Source organism: Sminthopsis crassicaudata, chromosome 6 (assembly GCF_048593235.1).
Source record: "Sminthopsis crassicaudata isolate SCR6 chromosome 6, ASM4859323v1, whole genome shotgun sequence".
Taxonomy (NCBI): domain Eukaryota; kingdom Metazoa; phylum Chordata; class Mammalia; order Dasyuromorphia; family Dasyuridae; genus Sminthopsis; species Sminthopsis crassicaudata.
In genome coordinates this window covers 213,097,535-213,121,249 of record NC_133622.1, presented here as the reverse complement: position 1 = coordinate 213,121,249, position 23,715 = coordinate 213,097,535, and the positions used below count along the sequence as shown (strand labels likewise).

The 23,715-nt window shown below is 35.6% G+C and overlaps 1 protein-coding gene across 1 annotated transcript in view; it reads right to left on the bottom strand.

Annotated features, from left to right (window-relative positions):
• Window positions 1–15,784: 15,784 nt before the first annotated feature.
• SLC17A6 (solute carrier family 17 member 6) overlaps window positions 15,785–23,715 on the bottom strand; it is a 52,808-nt gene continuing 44,877 nt past the window's right edge. The window contains exons 9-12 of the mRNA XM_074276221.1: window positions 20,908–21,040; window positions 20,133–20,243; window positions 17,960–18,087; window positions 15,785–16,295 (exon numbers count right to left, since the gene is read on the bottom strand). Of these exons, the coding sequence (XP_074132322.1) occupies window positions 15,960–16,295; window positions 17,960–18,087; window positions 20,133–20,243; window positions 20,908–21,040 (708 nt within the window). The 3' untranslated portion in view covers window positions 15,785–15,959. The remainder of the gene's footprint in view (window positions 16,296–17,959; window positions 18,088–20,132; window positions 20,244–20,907; window positions 21,041–23,715) is intronic.

Sequence of the window (23,715 nt, the reverse complement as noted above, 5' to 3'; positions counted from 1 at the left end):
TTAAAAAAGAAAACAATTACATAAAATATAATTATCAAAATATATTTTTAAAGTTCACAGACCCCAGTTTTGAATCTGAACCCTAAACAAAAGACTTTTAGTGTCAGGATAATGTCCTCAATCAAAGACTTTGTATTGAAATGGAATAAAGGTATCAGAAGTGATAATTTGGGGTAGGAATATGATAGAGCAATATGAAGTAGATTTGGGAGAGTGTTATATAAAAGAATATCATAAAAACAGTATAATAGAAATTCAATTCATGACATGAAGCAATCATGACAAAGGTACCCATCACAGAGAGCAGAGATTTGCTGTTTTATTACATGAACAGCATATGGGTTCAAACCAACTACAACTAAGCAAGGTAGAGACATAAGTGATCGAGTAACTTGCTTTTGGGGAGACACGACTTTTCTAGCCCAGGGGAAATGGTGGAGTCAGAGGACAGGATCTATGGAGTAAAGGGAGGAACCAGAAAGAAGTTGGGTAGTTCAGAGGAAGAAGGAGGAAATAAAGATGGGATTTGGGGAGTAATAAAATTGTATGTTGAGATGTGACTGTTTTTAAAGAGGCTAACTAGATAGTTTGGGAAAACTCCAGCAAGATTATCTCAAAGATTAGAGCCAGGATGGACGAATTAACAATAGGTTCCAGCTTCACTTCAGTATTGCATTGTAATGCATCCTTATATTCACCACCACTAATTACAGAATCCTAGGATAAAATGAAGGGAGGGCCTCAGAGCCTAAAAGGACCTTGGAGGTTAACTAGTCCAATCCCTACATTGCACAAATGAGATCAAGTGATTTGTCTAACTTAATAGGCAGAATTAACAGAGAAAGGGTGTGAACCTATGTCCAGACTCTAAATCCAATGTTATTTTCATAATCCCATGCTTAATTGGAAATGCGATCTTACAGATGTTAGTATCCCGTCCAACAGTGAACACTGAAACTAAGGATCAGATTTCAGTTTGGGACAAGAAAACACTTCCTGACATAATGAGCTGTCCTAAAGTGGAATAGATAGCGTTGGGTGGTAATGACATCACCCTTTAAGCCAAGATTAAATGACCTGCTATGGGATCCTTTGGAGAGAGAATTCTATTCCCAGTATAGGTTAGAGCAGATAACTTCTGCAGTCCTTTCCAACACTGAGATTCTGTGATGTCTGGTCTGTAATTATAAGAATGTTATTTCAGCTCTCTGAGTTTTAGGTTTCTCATAGAGATCATGATAATGCGTATCCTTATTAGATCACCATGCAACAAAAACTTTGTGAAGTAAAAATGCCTAATAAATAAAAGCGTTATCATTATTGATATCCCAATACATTCTTATCAAATCTCTCCAGTCTGTCCTTTTGCAACTTTGCCCCTCCTCATCCATATTCTTCTTGCTGCCCTCTCCATGTTGACCACTACTTGCCTCACTCCTCTCCCAATTTCAAGTGCGTTTGCTTTAGTGCTATTGTGCCACAGTTCCCTTATATTATCCTGTTTCCCTAAATTGTCCTGCCTTGGTTTCCCTGATTGTTCTGCCTCAATTCCTAATTGTTCTGCTTAATCCTGCAACACCATCCTTCCCTCCTAATCATCATGATCCAGATAAGGAGAAAGACCTTCTATCTTAGACATCATGACCTACCAGTGGTCCTCAAACTTTTTAAATAGGGAGCCAGTTCACTGTCCCTCAGACTGCTGGAGGGCCGGACTATAGTAAAAACAAAAACTCACACTCTGTTTCCCCCCTCAGCCCATTTGCCATAACCTGGCAGGCCACATAAACATCCTCAGTGGGCCACATCTGGCCTGTGGACCGTAGTTTGAGAACCCCTGACCTAGCCTTTCCCTACTTATCAGAATGTCTTGTGCCTCCCCCCCCCATTCTGTCATTGTTCTTCTTTATCCCAACTTATCAGAATGTCTGGGGCCCCCTCTCACCCTGTCAGAACCAAATTGATAGTCCACCCCTGCCTCAGTCTACCCCCTGGTAGCTTGGAGCCACATGCATATATACTTCATGGGAAGCATACATTAGCTACTGGATGCTTTGGACATCAACCTGGGGGCAGCATGTCCCCAGCACAATCTCTCCCTTTCAAGTAAATTATTAAAAACTCTTTAATCTCTATCTTGCCTCAATTTCTCCGGCATTACAGTACAATAGATTCATTACAGGACAATAGATCCAACAGTGTTAGTGGGCACTGTTCTGGATTGGATGCCCAGAGTGCCATGTAGTAGATAGAATGTTAGATTAACTCAAGAAAGTTTGAGTTCAAATCCCACTTTGTACACTTAATAACTATGTGATCTTGGATCTCAGTTTCCTCATCCATAAAATGAAGGGGGACAGACTTGATTTCTCTGGCCCCTTTTAGTTTTAAACCTGTGATTCTTTTTTTTTTCTTCTTTTTCCCTTGAGGCTGGGGTTAAGTGACTTGCCCAGGGTCACACAGCTAGGAAGTGTTAAGTGTCTGAGACCAGATTTGAACTCCGGTCCTCTTGACTTCAGGACTGGTGGTCTATCCACTGCGCCACCTAGCTGCCCTCAACCTGTGATTCTTTAACTTCTTCCATAGAGTTCCTCTTGAGGGATACCTGTGCTCATCATGAATCTAACATGAATATATAAGGAACTGAGGCAGGAACTCCCTCCACTGGATAGATCATATCTATAACTTAAGATTGTGATTTCAAACTCAAATCGACCTCTAAAATGTATATAAAGATCCCTATAGGCTGCATATTGACTTTAAAAAGTATACATATTTATATATTTTCCTTTTGATTAATACTTTGAAGTCAGATAGGAAGTACATCTCTGATGTTGATGTGTGTGTGTGTGTGTCTTTAAGGAACTGTCTGAGGCTCAGAAAGATAAAGTGACTAGCCCCCTTCACACAGCTAGTAAGTGTTAGAGAAGGGAATTGAAGTTATTAATAGCTTAGATGTCACAATGGATAGAGTACTGGACCTGAAATCAGGAAGACCTGTATTCAAATCCTGCTTCACACACTTATTACCTCTAAGAGCAAATCACTTAACTTCTGTTCTCCTCAATTTCCTTATTTGTAAAATGGATTAATAATAGCACCTACCTCCAATGAAGATAAAATGAGATAATATTTATAAACTGTTTTACAAACTTTAAAGCCCCAAATAAATGCTAGTTACCACTATTATTTTTATCACTATTACATCATTAAGCTGGTGGCTTAATAGATAGAATGCTGGGCCTAGAGGCAAGAAAACTTATTGTCTTTTGTTTTCAAACCTGGCCTCAGACACTTACTAGCTGGTGACTCTGGGCAAGTCACTTAACCCTGCTTATCTCCGTTTCTTCCTCAGTAAAATGAGTTGAATAAGGAAATCACAGACCACTCCAGTATGTTTGCCAAGTACTGCCATGGACAGTGTGGTTCATGGGCTCAGGAAAAATAGAACATGATAGAATAAAAGAAACACAATTAAATCTCTCCCTTTCTTTTATTTTCTCCCTGAGGCAATTGGGGTTAAGTGACTTGCCAATGTCACACAAGTAGGAAGTGTTAGGTGTCTGAGGTCAGATATGAATTCAGGTCCTCCTGACTTCAGGACTGGTGCTCTATCCACTGCACCATCTAGCTGCTTCTGAAGTCTTTCTTATTCTGGAGTTCACAAGAGGGCATTGGACTTATGGGCCAAGAAAATCTATTCTCTAATTTCTCTTCTTATACTTGCTAGCTGTGTGCTTTTGGATAAGTTATTTAATCACTGTTTACCTCAGTTTCCATATCTGTAAAAACAGAGATCATTGCATCTGTCTCACAGGGTTGTTGACAACATCACATAAGAAAACACATAAAACATTTTGTCAGTCTTAAAGCCATAGAAAAATGTGAGTTCTGTTGTTATTATTGTTATCCATCACTTTAGGCAAACACCCTTGGATATTGTTGTAAATGCTATTTGTTACTCATAAGCTGACACTGAAGTATATATGCTATTGACTATCTTTAGCCCTCCCTAGAATCTCTGAGGGGGACTAAATTGGTGGGGATTGAAAGATCTAATTTCCCAAACCAGGCCATTCATTTGATTAAAACCGCCGTTTGCTGTAAATATTAGTGCCATGGGCAACAGGAGGACCTGTCACAGCAACAGAGACAGAAATCAAACTCTTTAATGAATTGGGAGCCTGGTCACACAACCCAGGTCCACGTGTATTATGTTCCTGTCTTCAGTGCTCAGTGCGTTGCCTGCCCCTTTGTGTACACAAGCTGCCTTCTGATCCTTGAGGGAATCCACAGCCTACTTCATCTAGCTGACTCCCTGTCAACAGAATGGGGGCTGCTACACATTTGGGATGCCTTCCATGACTCTAATACATGTACAGTGTCTTCCTTTGCTGGCCCTGGAACAAGATGATCGTGTTCTTGTATGTCTTTGGGAGAGGATGCTGGGTGACTGTCAGCCATGTTAAGTCAAGGCTAACATTTTTTTTGCGAAACAAGAGGGTCACCAAATTCAGTAGCACAGACACATGTCTCTCTAAGAAGTAACAGCAGAGGGACTTTTTTGTTGTTTTAACTTACATTTCTTTTTTTTAACTTTCACCCTTCTTCCTTCTTAGCACATTGCCAGGTTCATGTTCAGGGATGAATAAATATTGACCAATGATTAACTGACAAACCAGCAACCAGCAACATTAGCTAACATCTGAACCTAACTGGAAATGTTGTTTAGTAGGATGGAAAGTAGGACCTATTTTAATGTCATTACATGATTGTAGGTTGGGACTTGGAAATTACCTTTAAAATTGATGAGTTTAGTTCCTTCATTTTACAAATAGGGAAAATACAAAAAGTTATCAAACTGTGCATACCCTTTGACCCAGCAGTGTTACTACTGGGCTTATATCCCAAGGAAATACTAAAGAAGGGAAAGGGACCTGTATGTGCCAAAATGTTTGTGGCAGCCCTTTTTGTAGTGGCTAGAAACTGGAAGTTGAATGGATGTCCATCAGTTGGAGAATGGTTGGGTAAATTATGGTATATGAATGTTATGGAATATTATTGCTCTGTAAGAAATGACCAGCAGGAGGAATACAGAGAGGCTTGGAGAGACTTACATCAACTGATGCTGAGTGAAACAAGCAGAACCAGATCACTATACACTTCAACAACAATGCTATATGAAGATATATTCTGATGGAAGTGGAAATCTTCAACATAGAGAAGAGCTAATCCAATCCCAATTGATCAATGATGGACAGAATCAGCTACACCCAGAAAAGGAACACTGGGAAATGAGTGTAAACTGAGAGCATTTTTTGTTTTTCTCCCCAGGTTATTTTTACCTTCTGAATCCAATTCTTCCTTTGCAACAACAACAAAATTCGGTTCTGCACATATATTTTGTACCTAGGATATACTATAAGATATTTAATATGTATGGGAATGCCTGCCATCTAGGGGAGGAGGTGGAGGGAAGGATGGGAAAAACTTGGAACAGAAGGGAGTACAAGGGATAATGTTGTAAAAAATTACCTATACATATGTATTGTCAAAAAATGTTATAATTATAAAATTAATTTTAAAAAATAGGAAAAATAGAACCAGGATTGAGTGATTTGGTCAAGTTCACCATCACAGATTTCCCAGAGCCATCATTAACACTCTAGTTTTGTTTTTTTTTTTTTTAAATAATACTCCCTCCTTCCTCAAGACATCATACGTGTGGGGCTTCAAGTCATACTCATTATTTCATTGGATTTAGAGACAGGAAGACCTGACCTAAAATCCTCCTTCAGATGCTTATTAGCTGTTGATCTTGGACAAATCACTTAACTTCACTGTGTCTCAGTTTCATCATCTGTAAAATAAAAGGATGAAATTCAATATTCTTTTAGGTTCCCCACCCCCATACTAGACCCAGGATCCTATGATTTGAGGGATAGTATGCCATAGTAAAAAAGTCACTGGGAAAAGCAAGATGGCACAATGGGTGGAGCACTGGACCTGGAGTCAAGAGAACCTGAGCTTAAATCCAGTCTTGGATGCTTAATATTTCCTAGCTGTGTGACCCAGGGCAAGTTACTTAATCTCAATTGCCTCAAAGAAACAAAAACAAAAAAAAAGAAAAGTCATGGGGCCCAGAATTGCCTTAAATTCCTCATCTATAAAATAGAGATAAGAATAGTAACTACTTCCCAGGGTTTCTGGGAATATCAGATGAGATATTAATTGTAAAATTCTTAGAATAGTGTCTGGTACATAGTAAGCACTAAATAAATATTAGCTATTATAGTAATTATTACTATTATTATAATAATTACATTATTATAGTAATTATAATTATTATCATCATCCTTATTATTATAAAAAGCTATGTGACCTTGAAGAAGTCTCCTAGTATCTTGGAGCCTCAGTTTCCTCAGCAGAAACAATAAGAATAAATATTTGCAGACTAAATTACAGGCATATTTTTAGGAAAGTGTTTTGTTTAAGATGCTATATATGAGTTACTGTGAACTGTCCAGGACATCCACCACTTATCATCTCAGAATAATTTTTTCCTTATTCCCAAACTCCTATCACAATAGATTTGCTTTACGTTCCCCTTTTGGGCATGCTCCCCAATAACCCAGCTAATCTGAAATGCCAATCTATGTTAATCTGCTCTTGTCTGCTAATGATTTAATTGATTACTTCTATCTGATGAGATTTAGCTTTTGTTAATGGGAGAAATCTTTTAGATAAAATCCCTTAATCCAAAAAAAATACTTTGAATGACAGGATTTTCTGATGTCTGTGGCAGATTCTCAATGGAGAGGATTTTGGAATTAGGCAGCATTTAAGAACTCTGTAATCACACTATGTAGGTGAACACTTAATCTGCCTACACATAAAGCCATCCTTGATTGAAAAGTTAATTTGGGGCATACATACATTAATACTACCAAAAGACTGTATGTACAAATCTTGTTTCATAGTACCTTAGAAATACTTATATGTGTGCTATGGTCAAAGAGGGCATGGTAAAAAAAATTAATAAACAAAATAATAATCTCATTTCTTCAATGTCGAAGTTCCTTCTCTTTTGCAAATTGAAAATAGTTTATGATTTGGTATTTGAAATTTTAGATATTTTCCTGACCAATGTAGAATTTTGCTTTGATTGACTTTGTAATAAGGGGAGAGGAGAGAAAGGTGAAACTAGAAGTATTTTTCTTTTGGCATTGGTTGAAGGGAGGGAAGGATCTAGGGTAAAAGAAATGAATCTTCATAAAAATTTTAAAAATAATTTAAAAGGGAAAAAAAGAAATTTGCTTGAGATCAAAAGGGGTTGAATGATTTAACTATTATAACATAAAGACCGTATATCATACTTTAACAGGTTTAACATGTATGAGACTGCCTGCCATCTAGGGGAAGGAAAGGAAAAGTTGGAACAGAAGTGAGTGCAAGAGACAATGTTGTAAAAATTATCCATGCTTATGTTCTGTCAATAAGAAGCTATAAAAAAAAAAAAAAATGAAGAAACTTGAGACTCATTAAAAAAAGAAGAAGAAGAAGAAGACGACGACGACAATATATCACAAGCAGAATTGAGCACACTTGGAGTCAGAAAGAGCTAAGTTGAAATTTGCTTCTGACATTGACCAATTGCAAAATCAGGATCAAATAGTTCAGGCTCTATCATTATCACTTTCTTCATCTGTAAAATGATTGTTGTTGAATGCCCTTCATTCTCAAAGATGATCATGACAGCAGGGAAGTGAAAATATGACAGGCAAGTGAATTGAATTTAAGTGAGGGAGGCAAAGCCTCATTTTCTCCTCCAGAACCCTTTAGGTCCAGTGGCCAATTAAAGATCAAGATGACTAAAGATGGCCCTGGATGCAGTGGGGTATCTTTGTCTTTTTTAAGCTAAGGTCTTTAACAGGTCTCTGTTTGACTGAGGCAATGCCCATTCAGTGATTAAGTCTGGGTAAGAAATGACCAGAGAATGGCCTTTTTTTTATCTAGTCATAAATAAACGAATAAACAAATGAATGAATAAATGAAAATCTAGAAGGGGAAGATCATTAGGATTTCTGGTCAAAACAACAATTGCCATTTACATTCACTCTGAGCCAATCAGGGTCAAAATAAAGACCAACTGAGATTGATCTAGGACTTTTGTTGGCCAATTACATAAAATTCAAATAATGCCAAGAAGATCAAATTCATAGAGATATTGCAAAATCCAAAGGAGATAATATGTGTAATGTAATCAGTATTAGTTATTATAATACTCTACTTCTCAGTAATATTTTCTATATCATGATAGTAATCAAATCCTGCTCCTAAGTCTTACTACCTATGTGATCTTGGAGAAATCATTAAACATTTCTAAGCCTCAGTTGCTTATCTTTAAAGTGAAGCATTAGACTAAGTGATCTTGGAGAACCCTTCCAGGTAGCACTATGATACATTGTGTAGGACTTTATATTTCACACCATGCTTTCATATAGGTACAGGTATTTCATATAGTCTCTCAATGACCCTGTGAAGTAGGCAGGGATGTTATCCACATATATATATATATATATATATATATATAGATATATATATATATATATATATATATATATTCAATTCTTCAAAATAGCTCATCTTCAAATAATCAGTGAGTGCTATTTTCCAGGTACTATGTTAAGAGTTGGTGATACAAAGAAAGACATCTCTAGTATAATTATCATTTTATATACAATATTACTTTATCATTCTGCTTGAGGTCTCTAAAGCATTTGATACTATTAAAGACACTCTCCTCTCAAAAAAAAAAATGTTGTTCCCATAACTTTAATTCATTTATATACTGTCACAAGGTGACCTGAACTAGCCAATGAAAAGGAATTCAAGGAAGTTGGAGACCATTGGTTTTCTCTGTGTCCTAGAAATCCCTGTTTCACATCAAGTCAACAAAAACAGAGATTCAGCCACAGTCTGAGGCAACATAATCATTTTTCCTCTTGAAAGGCTAGAGTAACCTGAGATCCTAAGGTTCTAGCTCAGTTTTTCCTCAGTTGTCCCTAAAGTAATTATGGCTAGGAGTACAAGGATGGGAAAGAGAGACAGAGACAGAGAGAGAGAATCAAAACTTTCTCCTATTTGACCTTGATGCCTCACTCAGGTTATTGAAAGATGGGAAATGGAAGAAGACAGCATTTTTATTTAATGGTAGTTCTGTGTGCTTCACTCTCCCCAGAGGTATATGTGACAGTTACAATTGGGTCATGCTAGCTCTAGTCCATTATATAACAGAGAGAGGATGAATGTACTTGTCTCTTTATTTTCAGCTTATTTTGATAGCCCAGGTCCCTACCTCAGTCTTGAATACTGTGTGGGTGGAAAGAAGCAGCATGATTATGTTTGTAATTTTTTTCCTCCCTTGACATACAGGAAGGAGCCGACAGTGTAGTCTGATGGAACCAGGAGGAAGTAACTCTTCCTTCCCCCACCCTTCATTGCTCTCTTCCATGTCTTCTGTTGGAACTAATGGTCTTCAGAATATCCAGGAACTTTCTAAAGCAACATTCATTATAAGAAGGAGGAACTGGAGTGAAGAATAAAAAACTGCTAGTATTCTACTTCTCCATTCTGCTTCTCCATCTTCCTTTTCCCTCCTCCCCTATATCACTCTATATGATAATAGCAAGAATCAGCTTTTTTTATATGACCCTGAGAGTTAATTTTATTTGTTTTTTTTTTAATACTAGTGTGAGACTGAAACTAAATCATTCTGGACTCACTAAATTTCTTTCATTAAAGACATCAATTAATCAAGAAGGGAAATGGAATCATATATTTGGAGCCACAAAGATACAAAAGGACCTGGGAAGTCATCTAGTCTAAACTTTCACTTTAAAAATGAGGAAACTGAGACACAGAGAAGAGAAGCCACTTAGTCAAGTATTATATACATATTTAGTGGTAGAACTGGCAATCAAACTCCAATCCTCTGATATCAAATTCATCATTCTCCCTACTCTGACATACTGTCTCTGACATATTGTTCTCTGACCTATCATAATTTTAAATCTTTCACATAGAATTCAAGAAACACCACAATCTAGCCTCACTTTACCAATTTATCCTACCTTTCACAACTTTTTGACCATAATTTTCCATACTAATCAGACAGGTCTTCCCAACCCAGCAGGCTTCTTCTCATCTTTTGATCACTGAACTAATCTATAATCTCTTTCTCTCCTAGTTCTCCAAATGTACTTGTTGTTCAAGAACCAGTTCAAATCCCATTTCCTCCTAAATAACTTTGCCCCATCCCAAATTTCCTTCTTTCTGAAGCTTCAATTTACCATTCAGGAGATTCCTTTGGTACTTCAAGGACTCATGATTTCATTAATGTTAATGTCACTTCTGCTGACACAAATTATAACCTTTTACGAAGTTGATATCTCATTTTCCCTATTTCCTGTATCCATACAGATCATTATCCTATGGCCAACCTGGTGGTAATCCTTTTAAATTTAGCTAGACCAGTTCACAGGGATTAGATAGAGTATCTCATCAGAGCCATTTTTGAAGTTTTCTGTCTAGTTGTACTTTTCAGAGTTTGTGCTCTAGGGGTAAAACCTGTGAAAACTTGGTCACCTCTGTGCATGATGAAGCATCAGAGTGGGATTTCAATAGAGAAACAAATCCCTTAGTTATATATAAGATTGAGATAATGTTATCATAATTATACAATGAATTATATGATTCATTAGGGGAGGAGAGAGAAAAGCAGGAGGATGCAACCTTGTGATTTTATTATCTTAGAAAACTCCCAATGAGGAAACTGTCTCTATCAACTTTGACTGGAGCTGTTTTATAACTTTTCACTTTAACCTTGCTTGGAACAGAGAGAGGGGGTGGGGAGAGACAAAGACAGAGATACAGAGAAAAATTTGCTCATGTGTTATAGATGTGGGTCTCAAATCCACATCTTTTATCTTTGAAACTTCCTTGCTAGGCAACAAGTCACGCTACCCTAATATGCTTTCATGTTACATTATAAGTTACCCTTTGACTCTATGCTGCATTGTATTTATACCCTGATTATTTTGTGGATAAAGTTAGTGACCTTGAAAGAGAGACTCAAAGGAAATCTAGACTTTGAGTCTAGATTAAATTAAACTATAGACAGAAAATGTCTATGAAACTCAGAACCAGAAAACCATGACTCTAGTACCCAGCCACTCTAAAGTGTGATTTTAAGTAAGTCATTTTCCTCTCTGGGTCTGTTTCTTTGAAAAAATGAGAGATGATAATGTCCTTTTTGGCTCTGATATCTCCTGTGATAACTTAAACTAATCTCTTCAAACAAACAAAAAAATCTATAAATGCCATTTTCACAAAAACCTATTATTCTCTTTTCCCTCAAATTAGTTTCATTTGACAAACATTTATTAAGTCCCTACTATGTGCAAGACCTAGTGCTAAAACCTTCTATAGAATCCTGCTAATTCACCATCATTTATACAGATGGAGTAATGGAGCCAAGACAAAGTGAGGGTCATTTTTGGTTTGTCTGTGTTTCATGGGCTATCATGGCCAATCTGTTACTTGGTAGTTCTAATAGCTGCCTAAATCTATTACTTGGACTTGATCAGTCAATAAGTAATTATTATGTACCTACTTTCACACACCAGGCACTGTGCTAGGTATTGGGGTTATTGAGATAAAAGTGATAATCTCAGCTCTCAAAGAACTGATGTTGTTTTGAAGGTGATAACCCCCCATATATATATATATATATATAATTCTCTTTTCCCTCAAATTAGTTTCATTTGACAAACATTAAGTCCTTACTATGTGCGAGACCTATTGCTAAAACCTTATATATAATCCTGTTAATTCACCATCATTTTGAAAATATACATACATATATATGTATATGTATATGTACACATACAAATGTACATAAAGATTACATATATACAAATGTACATAAATAAAGATAAAATAGCTTGATGGACAGAGATAGCTGCAAGGAACAGGAAAAGCCTCACATACCAGGTAAAATTTGAGTTGAGCTTTGAAGGCAATGTGGAGTAAGGAGGAGATGAGCCCATTCAAAGACTTAGAAACTGAAGATAGTGTTATATGAGAAAAATATCAAGGAAGTCAATTTGGTTAGATTGTAGAGTGTGTGATGGAGAGTGATATCCAATAGACTGTGTTGGAAATCATTGCAACAGAGCTTGTACTGTGTTTGGTATAGCACACCAGAGGCACCAGAGTTAGGTTTTGAAACAGGGCTTTGTAGAGATGGTGCTGGAGATACAAAGATTTCAATACTATCCCCACTCCTAGGGGTCTTACATTCTACTGTTGTGTTTACCTGGGCAGAATCACTGAGCTGCTTTCAGCCTTAGTTTGAACAACTGTCAAAGAGAGATAACATCTACTTCACAGAGCTGTAATGATCAAATGAGATAAATATGTAAAGTGCTTTGCATATTTCAGTTATTATTACGATTTGGCAAATCAAGCATGGACACAAATAAAACCTAGTGAGAAGTATAGTGCCATCGTACCATTAAAGCATTAATCAGAATTGTAACTTGGGCTTGAAAGAGTTAATCTCTCCTTACAACAATGGTTATAGACCTCAGATATTTTTAACCTGTGTTCAAAGAACTGAACAAAACCTTTTTTATCTTCCAAAAGCAATGGGCTCTGATATAATCTTTCAAAAAGAAAATCTTTGCTTTGTGACATTTCATCTCATTCTAATGTCTTTTGACTTCTTGGTTTCCCATAGAAGGAAAAATCTATTCTAATGTATATACCCCTATTCTCTGGTGCGTATTATTCTGTTTTTCCTTGAATTTTAAAAATATTTTCCCTTTAAAGTGACTGTTGCATTTCAGAAAGGCACCAAACACTCATAAAGGTTATGATAATAATTTCATCTGTGCATCAGACAAGTGTCGAACAAAAGGCCAAGGGCGAATGTGGTTTGTGTTCTCTGAAATCACTAGTAAACTCACAGCCATGCAACATAAATTGAAAATAATTTGGACTATGGAGACAGACCATTTGGGTGATTTGGGGTAAAAGAAAAGAAATTGGGGACTGTTTCTGAAAAAGTCTACTGTAAATTATAATAACATTAAACTCCAAACCATCCAAAACTTGGGTCTATGAATTTTTTAAAAAATTATTTTAGTCTCACTTAAAATTCATATCTCAGACATATTCTCTAATGCTGATTCTTGGCTTCTAAGGCATACTCCTGATATCAACTGCTATTCCTCAAAGTGGGGCTAATGAATGACTAATTTGTAAATTTAAACTCATGGGATTATAGATCTAGAGATAAAAAAACCTTAATTATCATATAGTCCAACTCTGTCATTTAACAAATAAGGGAACTGAGGTCCAGAAAAATAGGATGGACATCTTTAAAGGTATAAGTAAGGAATAGAGGCCAAGGAAAAGAAAGGATGGTGCCATAAGGAGAGGAATGCAGGCTCAAACAGAGAGGTACTCACCTTGACTCTGACATCAGGTGGTTTCCTATTTTAACTTTTATATTTCCTAACTAGGTGTTTAGCTATTTCTAAGGTGCTAAGGGACTGCAATTATTTTAAATGCCCTCTAAATCTGGCAGCCTGGACAAAGCTTGGTCACCTTGTCCTAGTTACAGATATATAAGGAATAATCTCTTTTCAGTATCAACCATCAAAAAGGTTCAGGCAAAAAGGGAAAATTATTTCTCACTAGATGTGTATGTAGAGAATTAGTCATCCAGAAAACCCAAGTTCAACTTCCTAAATAAATCCACAAAACCAAAATGACATGCACTTTTTTATATAAAAGGATAAATAGAGCATTTTATTAACACTTTTTGCAGCAACAAAGATGACAGTTCACATCTTGTCATTCAACACAGCAAAAGCTATGACCACATTTTACATCACTTTGAGGCACAAAGCAAAAGATTATCTGATTTTTCCCTTAGGGTCAAGAAGGGTTTGCATTTTTAAAACAATCTTCAAGTTTTATATTTGCAGTAGCAAGGCCTCCAGTCACTAGCACAATACAATGAACAGATAAAAAATCCAGAATGGACAATTACATACAGACACACCCACACACACACATACACATACACACACACACACTGATAATCATTGGATTTGAGTTGGGAATACAATGTCCTTAACATTTTGGAACGTTAGGAAATGATTTGGTGTTCACTTTGTTTTTCTGATCATTCCAGCCATCCAAAATATCTACAATAAGCAAAATGAAGATAATAATATACAGACGGAAGGATGATGCCCATTGTAATGCATTGCACTTATTGCTTGGTACACAAATGTTGCAATTCTTGTTGAATTACTGTAGGAAGTGCCAACGGGCTGTCTCTTCCTGGTGCTAAAATTCTACAACTTTATGAAAGTAGAAATTGCAATCTCCCAAACCCAACAGAAATTGTATGCCGCTTTTGGTATATGTGAGGATTGTTGCTTTTACTTTTGTGTGCGTATGTGTAGATATAGACATATATGTATATAGATATAATCATATTATTTATTGCCCTCTATTTTAAAGACAAATACATTTTAAAATGGGACTTGTAAAGTAACAAAAATTGTCTATTAAGTTTATATTTTTATATTCTATAGAGATTTGTGGCACGAGTCTAATACAGTATGGAAATCATGAAGGGAGGAATGTCTAAATTGTTTTCTATTTTCTTTATCATTAAAATGATCTTTTAAGGAATATAGCTCCATAATAAATTTCTTATTAGACTCTTAAAGGGATATATGTCTTTTCTAATGAGTTTTTACAACCAGTACAAAGTTGTAATAAAAATACACTGAAGTCTATTTTTTTCTTTGAAAAAGTCATCAGACATGCTGCATGAAAATTCAGATTTTTAAAATGTAAAGTATTTTATACTGTCAGGTAAATGAATGGAAGAACTTGAAGCATACCCCTCACTCTGCAAGATTTCAAGCATGAAAAGGAAAAATTTTCTTTTCATGCTGGAAACTCTAGCATTCAATATAAACTACTCTCGGATATTCCTCTCTGTTTTACCAAATAGCTTGCAACAAAAAATTTTTTTTTTATCAGACCTATGATTTCATTGATGTAAGGGAACTCCCAGCACAGAAACTCCCTCCACCAAAGTAGATCAGTATCTCTGCTGTAAATTTTAGTCTTGAGAGTTGTCTGGAGCCATTAAGAGGTTAAGGGATTTGCCCAGGGTCACATAGCCAGCACAGGTCACAAGATTTGAACCATGATTTTGCTGACTGGAAGACAAGTCCTCTTCCCTCAACATTGATGTCCTCAACATATAATCACAACTCTACAGAATTCTCTATTGCCTATTCAGCATACTTCTGGGGGTTGCCAGAAATCAAAAGTCTTCACCTCACAGCCAGCAGGCACTGCCTCCTTCTGACTGAATAAATATGAATTCTTTAACACAAAGTCCTGTTGATATATCTATTTTCCATATAGTGTAGCAAATATATAAGTGCATTTTTCATGATCAAGTAGCTTTGGCTTTTTCACCAGAGTATTTGATGTGCCATGTGCCAACCCAGATAGTTGTGCTTTCATCATTGATTATGAGTTTGAGCTCTTGTGGCTATAGAAGAAACTAGTTGCCTCTATAGTTTTGATCAGGAAATGTGTAGTGCAGAAATGGCTGGACCTGAATGGAAGTGATGCCATGTCTCAATGGGGACAGATTGTACTTGAACAAATAGTCACTTGATGGGATTGATTTTTTTTTTTTTGTTTTTTTTTTAAGTTGTTTTTGTATTTTTTTTTTGTACAGCAAGACCTGTCGTTTTGTTAAGTGTCAACATGTTTACACCACATTTCTTGTGCAAACAATCACGATGGATTTAATCACAAACACTACAAAATAGATTCAATGATTAGCTCTGTTAAGAATAATCTTCTCTTTCCTTATAGATGTATGAGTCTTGTACCTCTTCTTGTACAAATTCTTCTTTCTTCTCCCACCCATTAGGCCAACCGCCATTGGCCTGTGTCGTTGACCCATACGACTTTGTGGTGCCATAATTTACGTAATTTTGAGTAATGTCTCCTGTTTCTTCATCAAGTTCATCTTCATGAATAAAGCCACACTTTTCTTCACTGGTCTCTTCAGGATCTGCCCATGGTTGTTTCTCACCCGAAGCAAAGATTCCATAAAATATAACCCCACCATAGTGCACTAAGGCTGCAATCAAAAAGACATACTGCCATTCTTCTCGGGACTGCAATAAAAATAAGCAATGTGAGATGAACCTTTCAAGACTCAATGTCTTCATTTAAATATTCAAATTTTATAGAAATTTCCTATAGAGATATAAAACATAGATTCATATTTTTATGAATAAGAAGAGCATCTTTTTCATAAAAAAAGCCATTTTCTGGTATTTACACACATATATTGTATCTAGGTAATACTGTAACACATGTAAAATGTATGGGTTTGCCTGTCATGGGGGGGAGGGAGTGGAGGGAGAGGGAGGGATAATTTGGAAAAATGAATATAAGGGATAATATTATAAAAAAAATTCTAAAATTAAAAAAAAGTTTCAAAAAAAACCCCAAAAAAACAAAAAAACAAAACAAAAAAAAAGCCATTTTCTACCAATCGATGGCCAACATTGTTATAAATAATATATCTCCAGCATGAGTGTTTTCATTTTTGAAAATTATACTTGTTCTGAAATAAAAGGCAACGAATATCTATGACTTGCCTTAAGATAAAAATGATTTCTCTTTGAAAGTCTGAGAGTTCTGATTATAATTGAATTAAAAGACATAGAGGAAAACACTTGGAGCATTGGATGCATTTTCAATGGAGAATTTGTGCAAATATATGAATGAGAATTATACAGCAGAAGAAGTCTTGCCTGGATTATGGTCTGCATGAGTGAGAAAACCTGCACTGATCCAAGAATCACAGGACCTGAGAAACCATGTAGCCTAATCTGTACCTGAACTAGAATCCCCTCTACATCTCACATCACAAGGGGTCATTAAGCACAATCATGGATCAACTGAGAGCTTATAGTCTTATGAGTCCTAGACTTAAAGTTGGAAACATCTAAGAGGCCATCTAGTTCAAGCCGTTAATTTTTGCATATGAGGAAATAAAAACCTGGGGAATTTAAATGACTTGACCAAGGTAATACAGACAGGAATCAAAATTTGAATGCAGGACTTCTAACCCCAGAGCCAGTATTTAAAGTACATAATATATAATTTGAACTCCCTCTTTTTTCCATTGAATTTATTTATTTTTTCTTGTCTTGTCTTTAAGTTTTAAGTTGAAAGATTAGCACTTTGCTCTACTTGATCTCAGAGAGAAGAAGTGGTTAACAACAAGTAGACATTACTTTATGATAGATTTATAATTGACAGGCAGAAAAACTTCCTTAGGAGGCTAGCCAACCAAAAATACCAATGGAGACAGTGAACCTCTACAACATTGTGTTTAAGATAGATGGTCACTTGTCAGACATCTTATAGCAGAGGTTCCTGCTTTAGGCAAGAATTTTATTAAATAATACCTAAAGCACTTTTTAATTCTGTAATTGTACGAATTGAAAAGAATGGCTGCAATCAACATCAAGAAAATATTAGGGAGCAATATTATCAGAGATTTGCAAAATAAAATCCCACTCCACCCCACTCCATAAATATTTTGCAGCAGTTAAACTTGTTCTGCAATCTGGCTTCTACACCCAAAGACATTTGAGAGATGTTAAGAAGAATGTCTTGTAGTGTCCAATGAGATGATCTATCTCTAACCTTTAAGGAAGTCAACAGCTCTTTGTTTGGAGACATGGAACAATAACAGAAGCAATGAACAGAATGTGAGCTCTTTGCTCTTTAAAATGTGAACACATGCTTCACTTTGACTACCTACCTTGTTCTTCGTCATTGCACCAACAATGATAGGGCAAACCATTCCAGACAATGTGCCAACACCATTTGAAATTCCCATTAATATGCTGGCATATCTTGGTGCAATATCTAAGTGGTTGACGTTGAATCCTGGAACAAACACCCAGATTTTCATTCATGAGGTTGTAATACCACACATCTTGATTAAATAAATTAAATAGCAAGTTGAAATTGTTGAAAAATTGAGTGATTTTCTATGGCTTAAGGGAAAAGATTACCAAAACAGAGCCTAGAGAAAAAGATTGCCAAATATACACACACACAAACACACAAATCTTCTATTCACTGAAAACATTTAAAAAAAACTTTTCTGAAAATAATAGTTTGAAATAAGGGAAGAAGAAATCTAATTAATTTAGGGCTAAGTTCCTCTTTTGTGAGATAGTAGACTTCTAATATGACATCCTCTTAAATATTGCTAGATAATCTCAACTTCCCTGCCCCTTCCCTATGATTTTCCCCTTGTACTTCATTTAATTTAATAAATATATTGAAGTACATATTATGTACAAGGCTCTGTGTCAGGTATTAAGGATATAGAAGACCAAAAAAAAATTCTCCCTTCAATTGTGCTTCTTAAATTTCATTGGAGGACCTTCTATTCAATTTTCAATACAATTCTGCTTAGAAAGGGGAATTGTCCATAGCTAGAATTAAACCTTATTTCCCTTAATTGTGGCTGGATAACTGAATGGAAAATCACTTTGTCAACTACCAATTCCTGTAAAATTCTTTCACAATCAGTGCCTACTTCATTTATACAACTTTATTTCCTATGCCTTCCCAAACATGCTTCGTTAGAGCTCAGTCACTAAATTTGTTTCTCTTCTAGTACCTTTGCCTAGTTCAGTTACAATTCGGTCTACCTAGGATGCCCTCTTCTACCTTCATCACCAATTCAAATTCCGCATCATCTGGCAAGATTCATCAGGCTTCTCCCTTCCCTTCCTCAATGGATTGGTAACTTAGTTCCAACCTACTAACCTCTACATTCAAATCAATTGTCCCCTTATCCTATTGGCAGTCATGAATGGCCAAACCCTACCTTGGATTATTATCACCACCCACCTCATCCACCATCTTTCTCCTTTTCAACGTAATGATAAATAGTGGAGAAAGTCAAGAGACTGAACTAGCTAGGAATATTACAAATTTGGTTACATAATCTCAACTGGTCCTTCATGCTGTAAAATAATACTTTTGCATTCATCTAGTGGATTCATTCTCCTATGAGCTTATTCCAACGTTTCGTCCCTTTTCAAGTCATCAACAGGACCCCTCCCCAATCTTTTCACCTCAATTCACTGAAAAAAAAATTGAGGTTATTTAAAGAAAAGCATTCTTTTCTTTTCATTTCATGGCACTCAGATGTCTTTCATTACTATCTCCCTCTTCACTCATATCTCACATGAAAACATAAATGATCCTTCTCCTAATCAAATTCTTCTACACCCATTATTTGGCCATATCTTATCCTATCTGTTCTTTCAGTTTTTCTTCTCTACCATCTTTACTCTCTAATCTTTAATTCCTGCTCTAACACTAGGTCCTTCTCTGCTACATACAAGTTTACTTATATTTCTCCCATCCTTAAAAAAAAAAAAAAAAAAAAAAAGCTTCCTTAAATATCTCCATTATTATTTTATTTTTCCTCCCCTTCATGACTTAACTCCTTGAGAAAGCTATTTACACTCACTCTTTCCATTTCTTCTCCTCTAATTTGATTCTAACCCCTCTGCAATAAACCTGCAAACCTTATCATTCAGCTGAAAATGCTATCTCCAAAGTCATGAATGATCTTTTAATCAACTAATCTAATGGCTTTTCCTCAATCATCCTTCTTGATTTCTCTGTGGTCTTCGATGCTGTTCTTCAACATTTTGTCCTAGATGCTAGCTCTTTCTCAGTTTTTACTTCTCCTGCTTCTATTCTTTCATTTAGCTTTTTAAGTCTTTTATAATTTAACCCCTTTCTATCTTTCCACATATTCTGCAATCCAATGACACTGGCTTTATTCCTGTTTCTTACCCATGAATATTCACCTCCCAATTCTGCCTTTTCATTACAGCCTTGAAAATAAATTTCACTATTGAAAAAAAAACAAAAAACAAAAAAAAACTAAATTTGTACCTTACCTGATATAGCAAAGCCACTGAAGCCTACTGCAAGCACTAAGAAGGATATAGCTACTCCCCGGGTGTGAGAATAGCCTACGACCAAGAGCAGTGTGGCTTCCATGCCAAAACCTTAAGAAGCAAACAGAGAAGAAGAACTTAATCAAAATTCAAGGATATTTCACAGGAGCATCAATAAGATCTGAAGAACAAGTCATTTAATATGATCTCCTACAGGTTGTTCACCAATTTTCCAACTCTGAAATGATGTCTGGAAAGGACAAAGCTAATTCTAAGCATAATGTCAGTAGATACCAGAGAGCAATTTTAGTCTTCTCTAATATTTAGAAAGCAGTGAATTTTAATGAATATAAATTATCTTAATCTGAGGGAAAGAGATGAACCCAAAGTATTCTTCTTTTGAGAGCCATGGAAAATTTCTGTATATTACTGAATTTGACGTTTCCAGGATGGATTGTCCGAGAGCTAGTACCAATCTCTATGTAGTTATAATATAATATTTTTCTCAGAATGATGATGTAATTTAATGGTGCATATTCACATCTTCCTTTGCATGAGGCTCTTGAGGCAGAGGACTTCAGTCCAAATCTCAGCTCTGATGCATATGTGCTCTTGGGCAAGTCACTTAACTAATTTGGGTTAAGTAAAATGGAAGGTAAAATAAACAGCTGGATCTGAATATTTCTTAATATTTAGGATGAATGAACACACTCCATTTATGAAAAGATAGCCTCAGTGGAACAAAAACAGGGGATTGCTCAATACATTGACTTACCTCCACAGTTCATAATCTTCCTCACTGTAGTAGTTGAAAGAATCTGCCGGCTTCTTAGAAAATCAGCAATTTGACCTCCAATTGGCACAATGATAGTCATCACTAAGTGAGGTACAGCAGATAACATTCCCACCTGATGGAAAACAAATGGAGGTTGGAGTGGAAATAGATATTAATTACTTAACATAAAGGTCTGATGGCCCCATATCTTGGCTTCTTCATGGTTTGTATATGAAGAATGGGTGATGAAATAACCTTTTGAAAAAAATTATGTCCATTTGGACATTGGACATGATGTACATGTCCAAAAACTTGTTTGACCTCCTAGAATAAGTAATAATTTGTATTGAGTTAGGATTTGCATTGAGTTAGTTGTATTGAGAAGAGATAGATTATTGGTTCTGTTCCTCACTTCAGCCTTTATAATCACCATTGCTGTGATCCATCTTTTGGGTGGATTTACTCTCAGAATCATGATTGGGATTTATTGAGATCATAACTACAGTTCTGAACTTGGCCAAAAATCTTGAAGATAATAAGAGACATGAATGCCAAGAAGAAATCTGTTAGCTCTTAATGCCAATCCCAAAAAATGTCTTTGGATATTTTGATGAAAATCTGGAGAGGGTAGCCATTTCCTTTTAAACAAATGGCTTCTACTTTTAGTCTCCAAGAGTGAACAATTTTCTTTACCTTAAACTACACTGAAGCTTTCCTTGAGATAAAATGCAACTGAAAAACCTAAATAAACTTTCCCTACTAATTTTGAATACCTCCCCATGACTCTTCTGATCTGTTATCTGCTTGTATCTTTGTTAATTTATAGAGCTAGGGAATCACTTGAGGACACTGAGAGGTGCTTTTCCACTGCCACATAGCTAAGATACCTAAGGTAGGATATGAATATATGTCTTCCTAGCTTCCACTCTACTTCTATGCACTACAATATGTATCTATACCAAAAAGAGAAAATTTTTACAATTTGGTTGGTAAATTGGAGGATCTCTAAACCAATTCTATAAATCACTTTAGAATATCATAGAAATAACGGAATCTAAGAGTTGATGGGTCATTGCCAAATTTATGAAAAATACACATCTAATCCAAATATACACCTAACCCAACATCTTAATTTTATAGATGGCATTGAGATTCAGGGAGAATCTTAACCAAGGTCATTGATTGATTTAGTGGCAAAGTCATAACTGGACATTGAATCTCATAGTTCTACCCAGTGTTTTTTCTACTATAAATAATAATAAATATTTATATTATATTCTAAAGATTATAAGAATTTTATATACATTATTCAATTTTTTTTCCTTTTGCCTCATAAGGTAAGTTTTACTATTATAAATTATCTCATTTTACAGATGTTAGTAATGATAGCAAACATTTATACAGTATTTTAAAATTTGCAAACCACTTTACATATATTATCCCATTTAATCTTCTCAAAATTCTGCAAGGTTAATAAGTAGAGCCCTGGACTTCAACCTAGGTAGAGCTGAATTCAAAACACACCTTAGATACTCACTAGATGTGTGATCCTAAGCAAATCACCTCAACTGCAAAATGAGAATAATACCAGCACCTACCATGCAGGGCTATGTAAGGATGAAATGAAATGTATTTCTAAAAATACTTAGCACAGTACTTGGTACATAGCAGATGCGACATAAATACTTATTTTCTCTTTCCCTCCTTTCTTTGTATCCCAAGGATTTTGCACAATGATATCTAATAAGTGCTGAATAAATGTCTCTTGATTAACTGAGTAACAATATACCTGACTGCCTCAACAAAAGCCTTATATGCTCAAATTCATTTTATAAATATGTATTGTGAATACATGTATGAATGCCTCAGAAGGAAGTGAACTAGATTCTGAATAGCCATATTGCTTTACTTCAACAAGATTAAAATACTCTAATTGGATTCTAAGATGTATGTTTCTCATAAGTTTGGTAATGGTGATCCAGTGGGAATAAGTACATTGCCCAGAAAATTCTTCCTTCAGATGAATTATCCTGTGTCTTTTTCAGAATTGTGTTTCCAGGGACATTTTACAAAAAAAAATCAATACTCATGTCACATAGTCAATATTATAATATATTGACCTCCTGCTTTTAAGTCTAATGGTGAAATGTCAATCCTATGCTGTCTATATATTTTAACATGAGGAGATTTGTTTGCAAATTCCAAATATCTATAATTTCCAATATCCATAGAAAGATTCTTAATCATTTCTGTCACAGTTTAGCACAATTTTCTCCTAGGAGAATGAGGTTCCTCAACATTAGAACTTCTTTCTGGGAACTCCTCCCTCCCTCACCATAAAAATGTTTCTTTTATAAAGAAGGCTAATAGTTCTGTTAAACATGTAAGTTTTCAGGAATGGATACTTTTGAAGAAGTCTGGTAGAAGATTCCATCCAGATTGGTTCTTAGAAAAGCCATCAGAAGTAGGCTTATGATTTTTTGGTCTATTAAGGGGAAATTCTGAATTAGAATAATGAGATTTATTCTAGCCACTAGTCTATGTGATTTTTTTTTAACCTTTCAGGTCCTCAGTCTCCTCAGCTGTCATGATTCAGCGTTATATAATCTTCTAAGGTTCATAAAACCCTCCTGTTGTAAGTGCCAGAATATCATTATCCCCATTTCCTTAGCTAAAGAAACTGAGGATTACATAGTGAAGGGAAGGGACAAGCATTGATTAATTGCTTCATGAATGCTAGGTTCTTGACACATCATTTCATTTGCTCCTCACAACAGCCCTGTTACTGTCCACATTTCATAGTTGAGG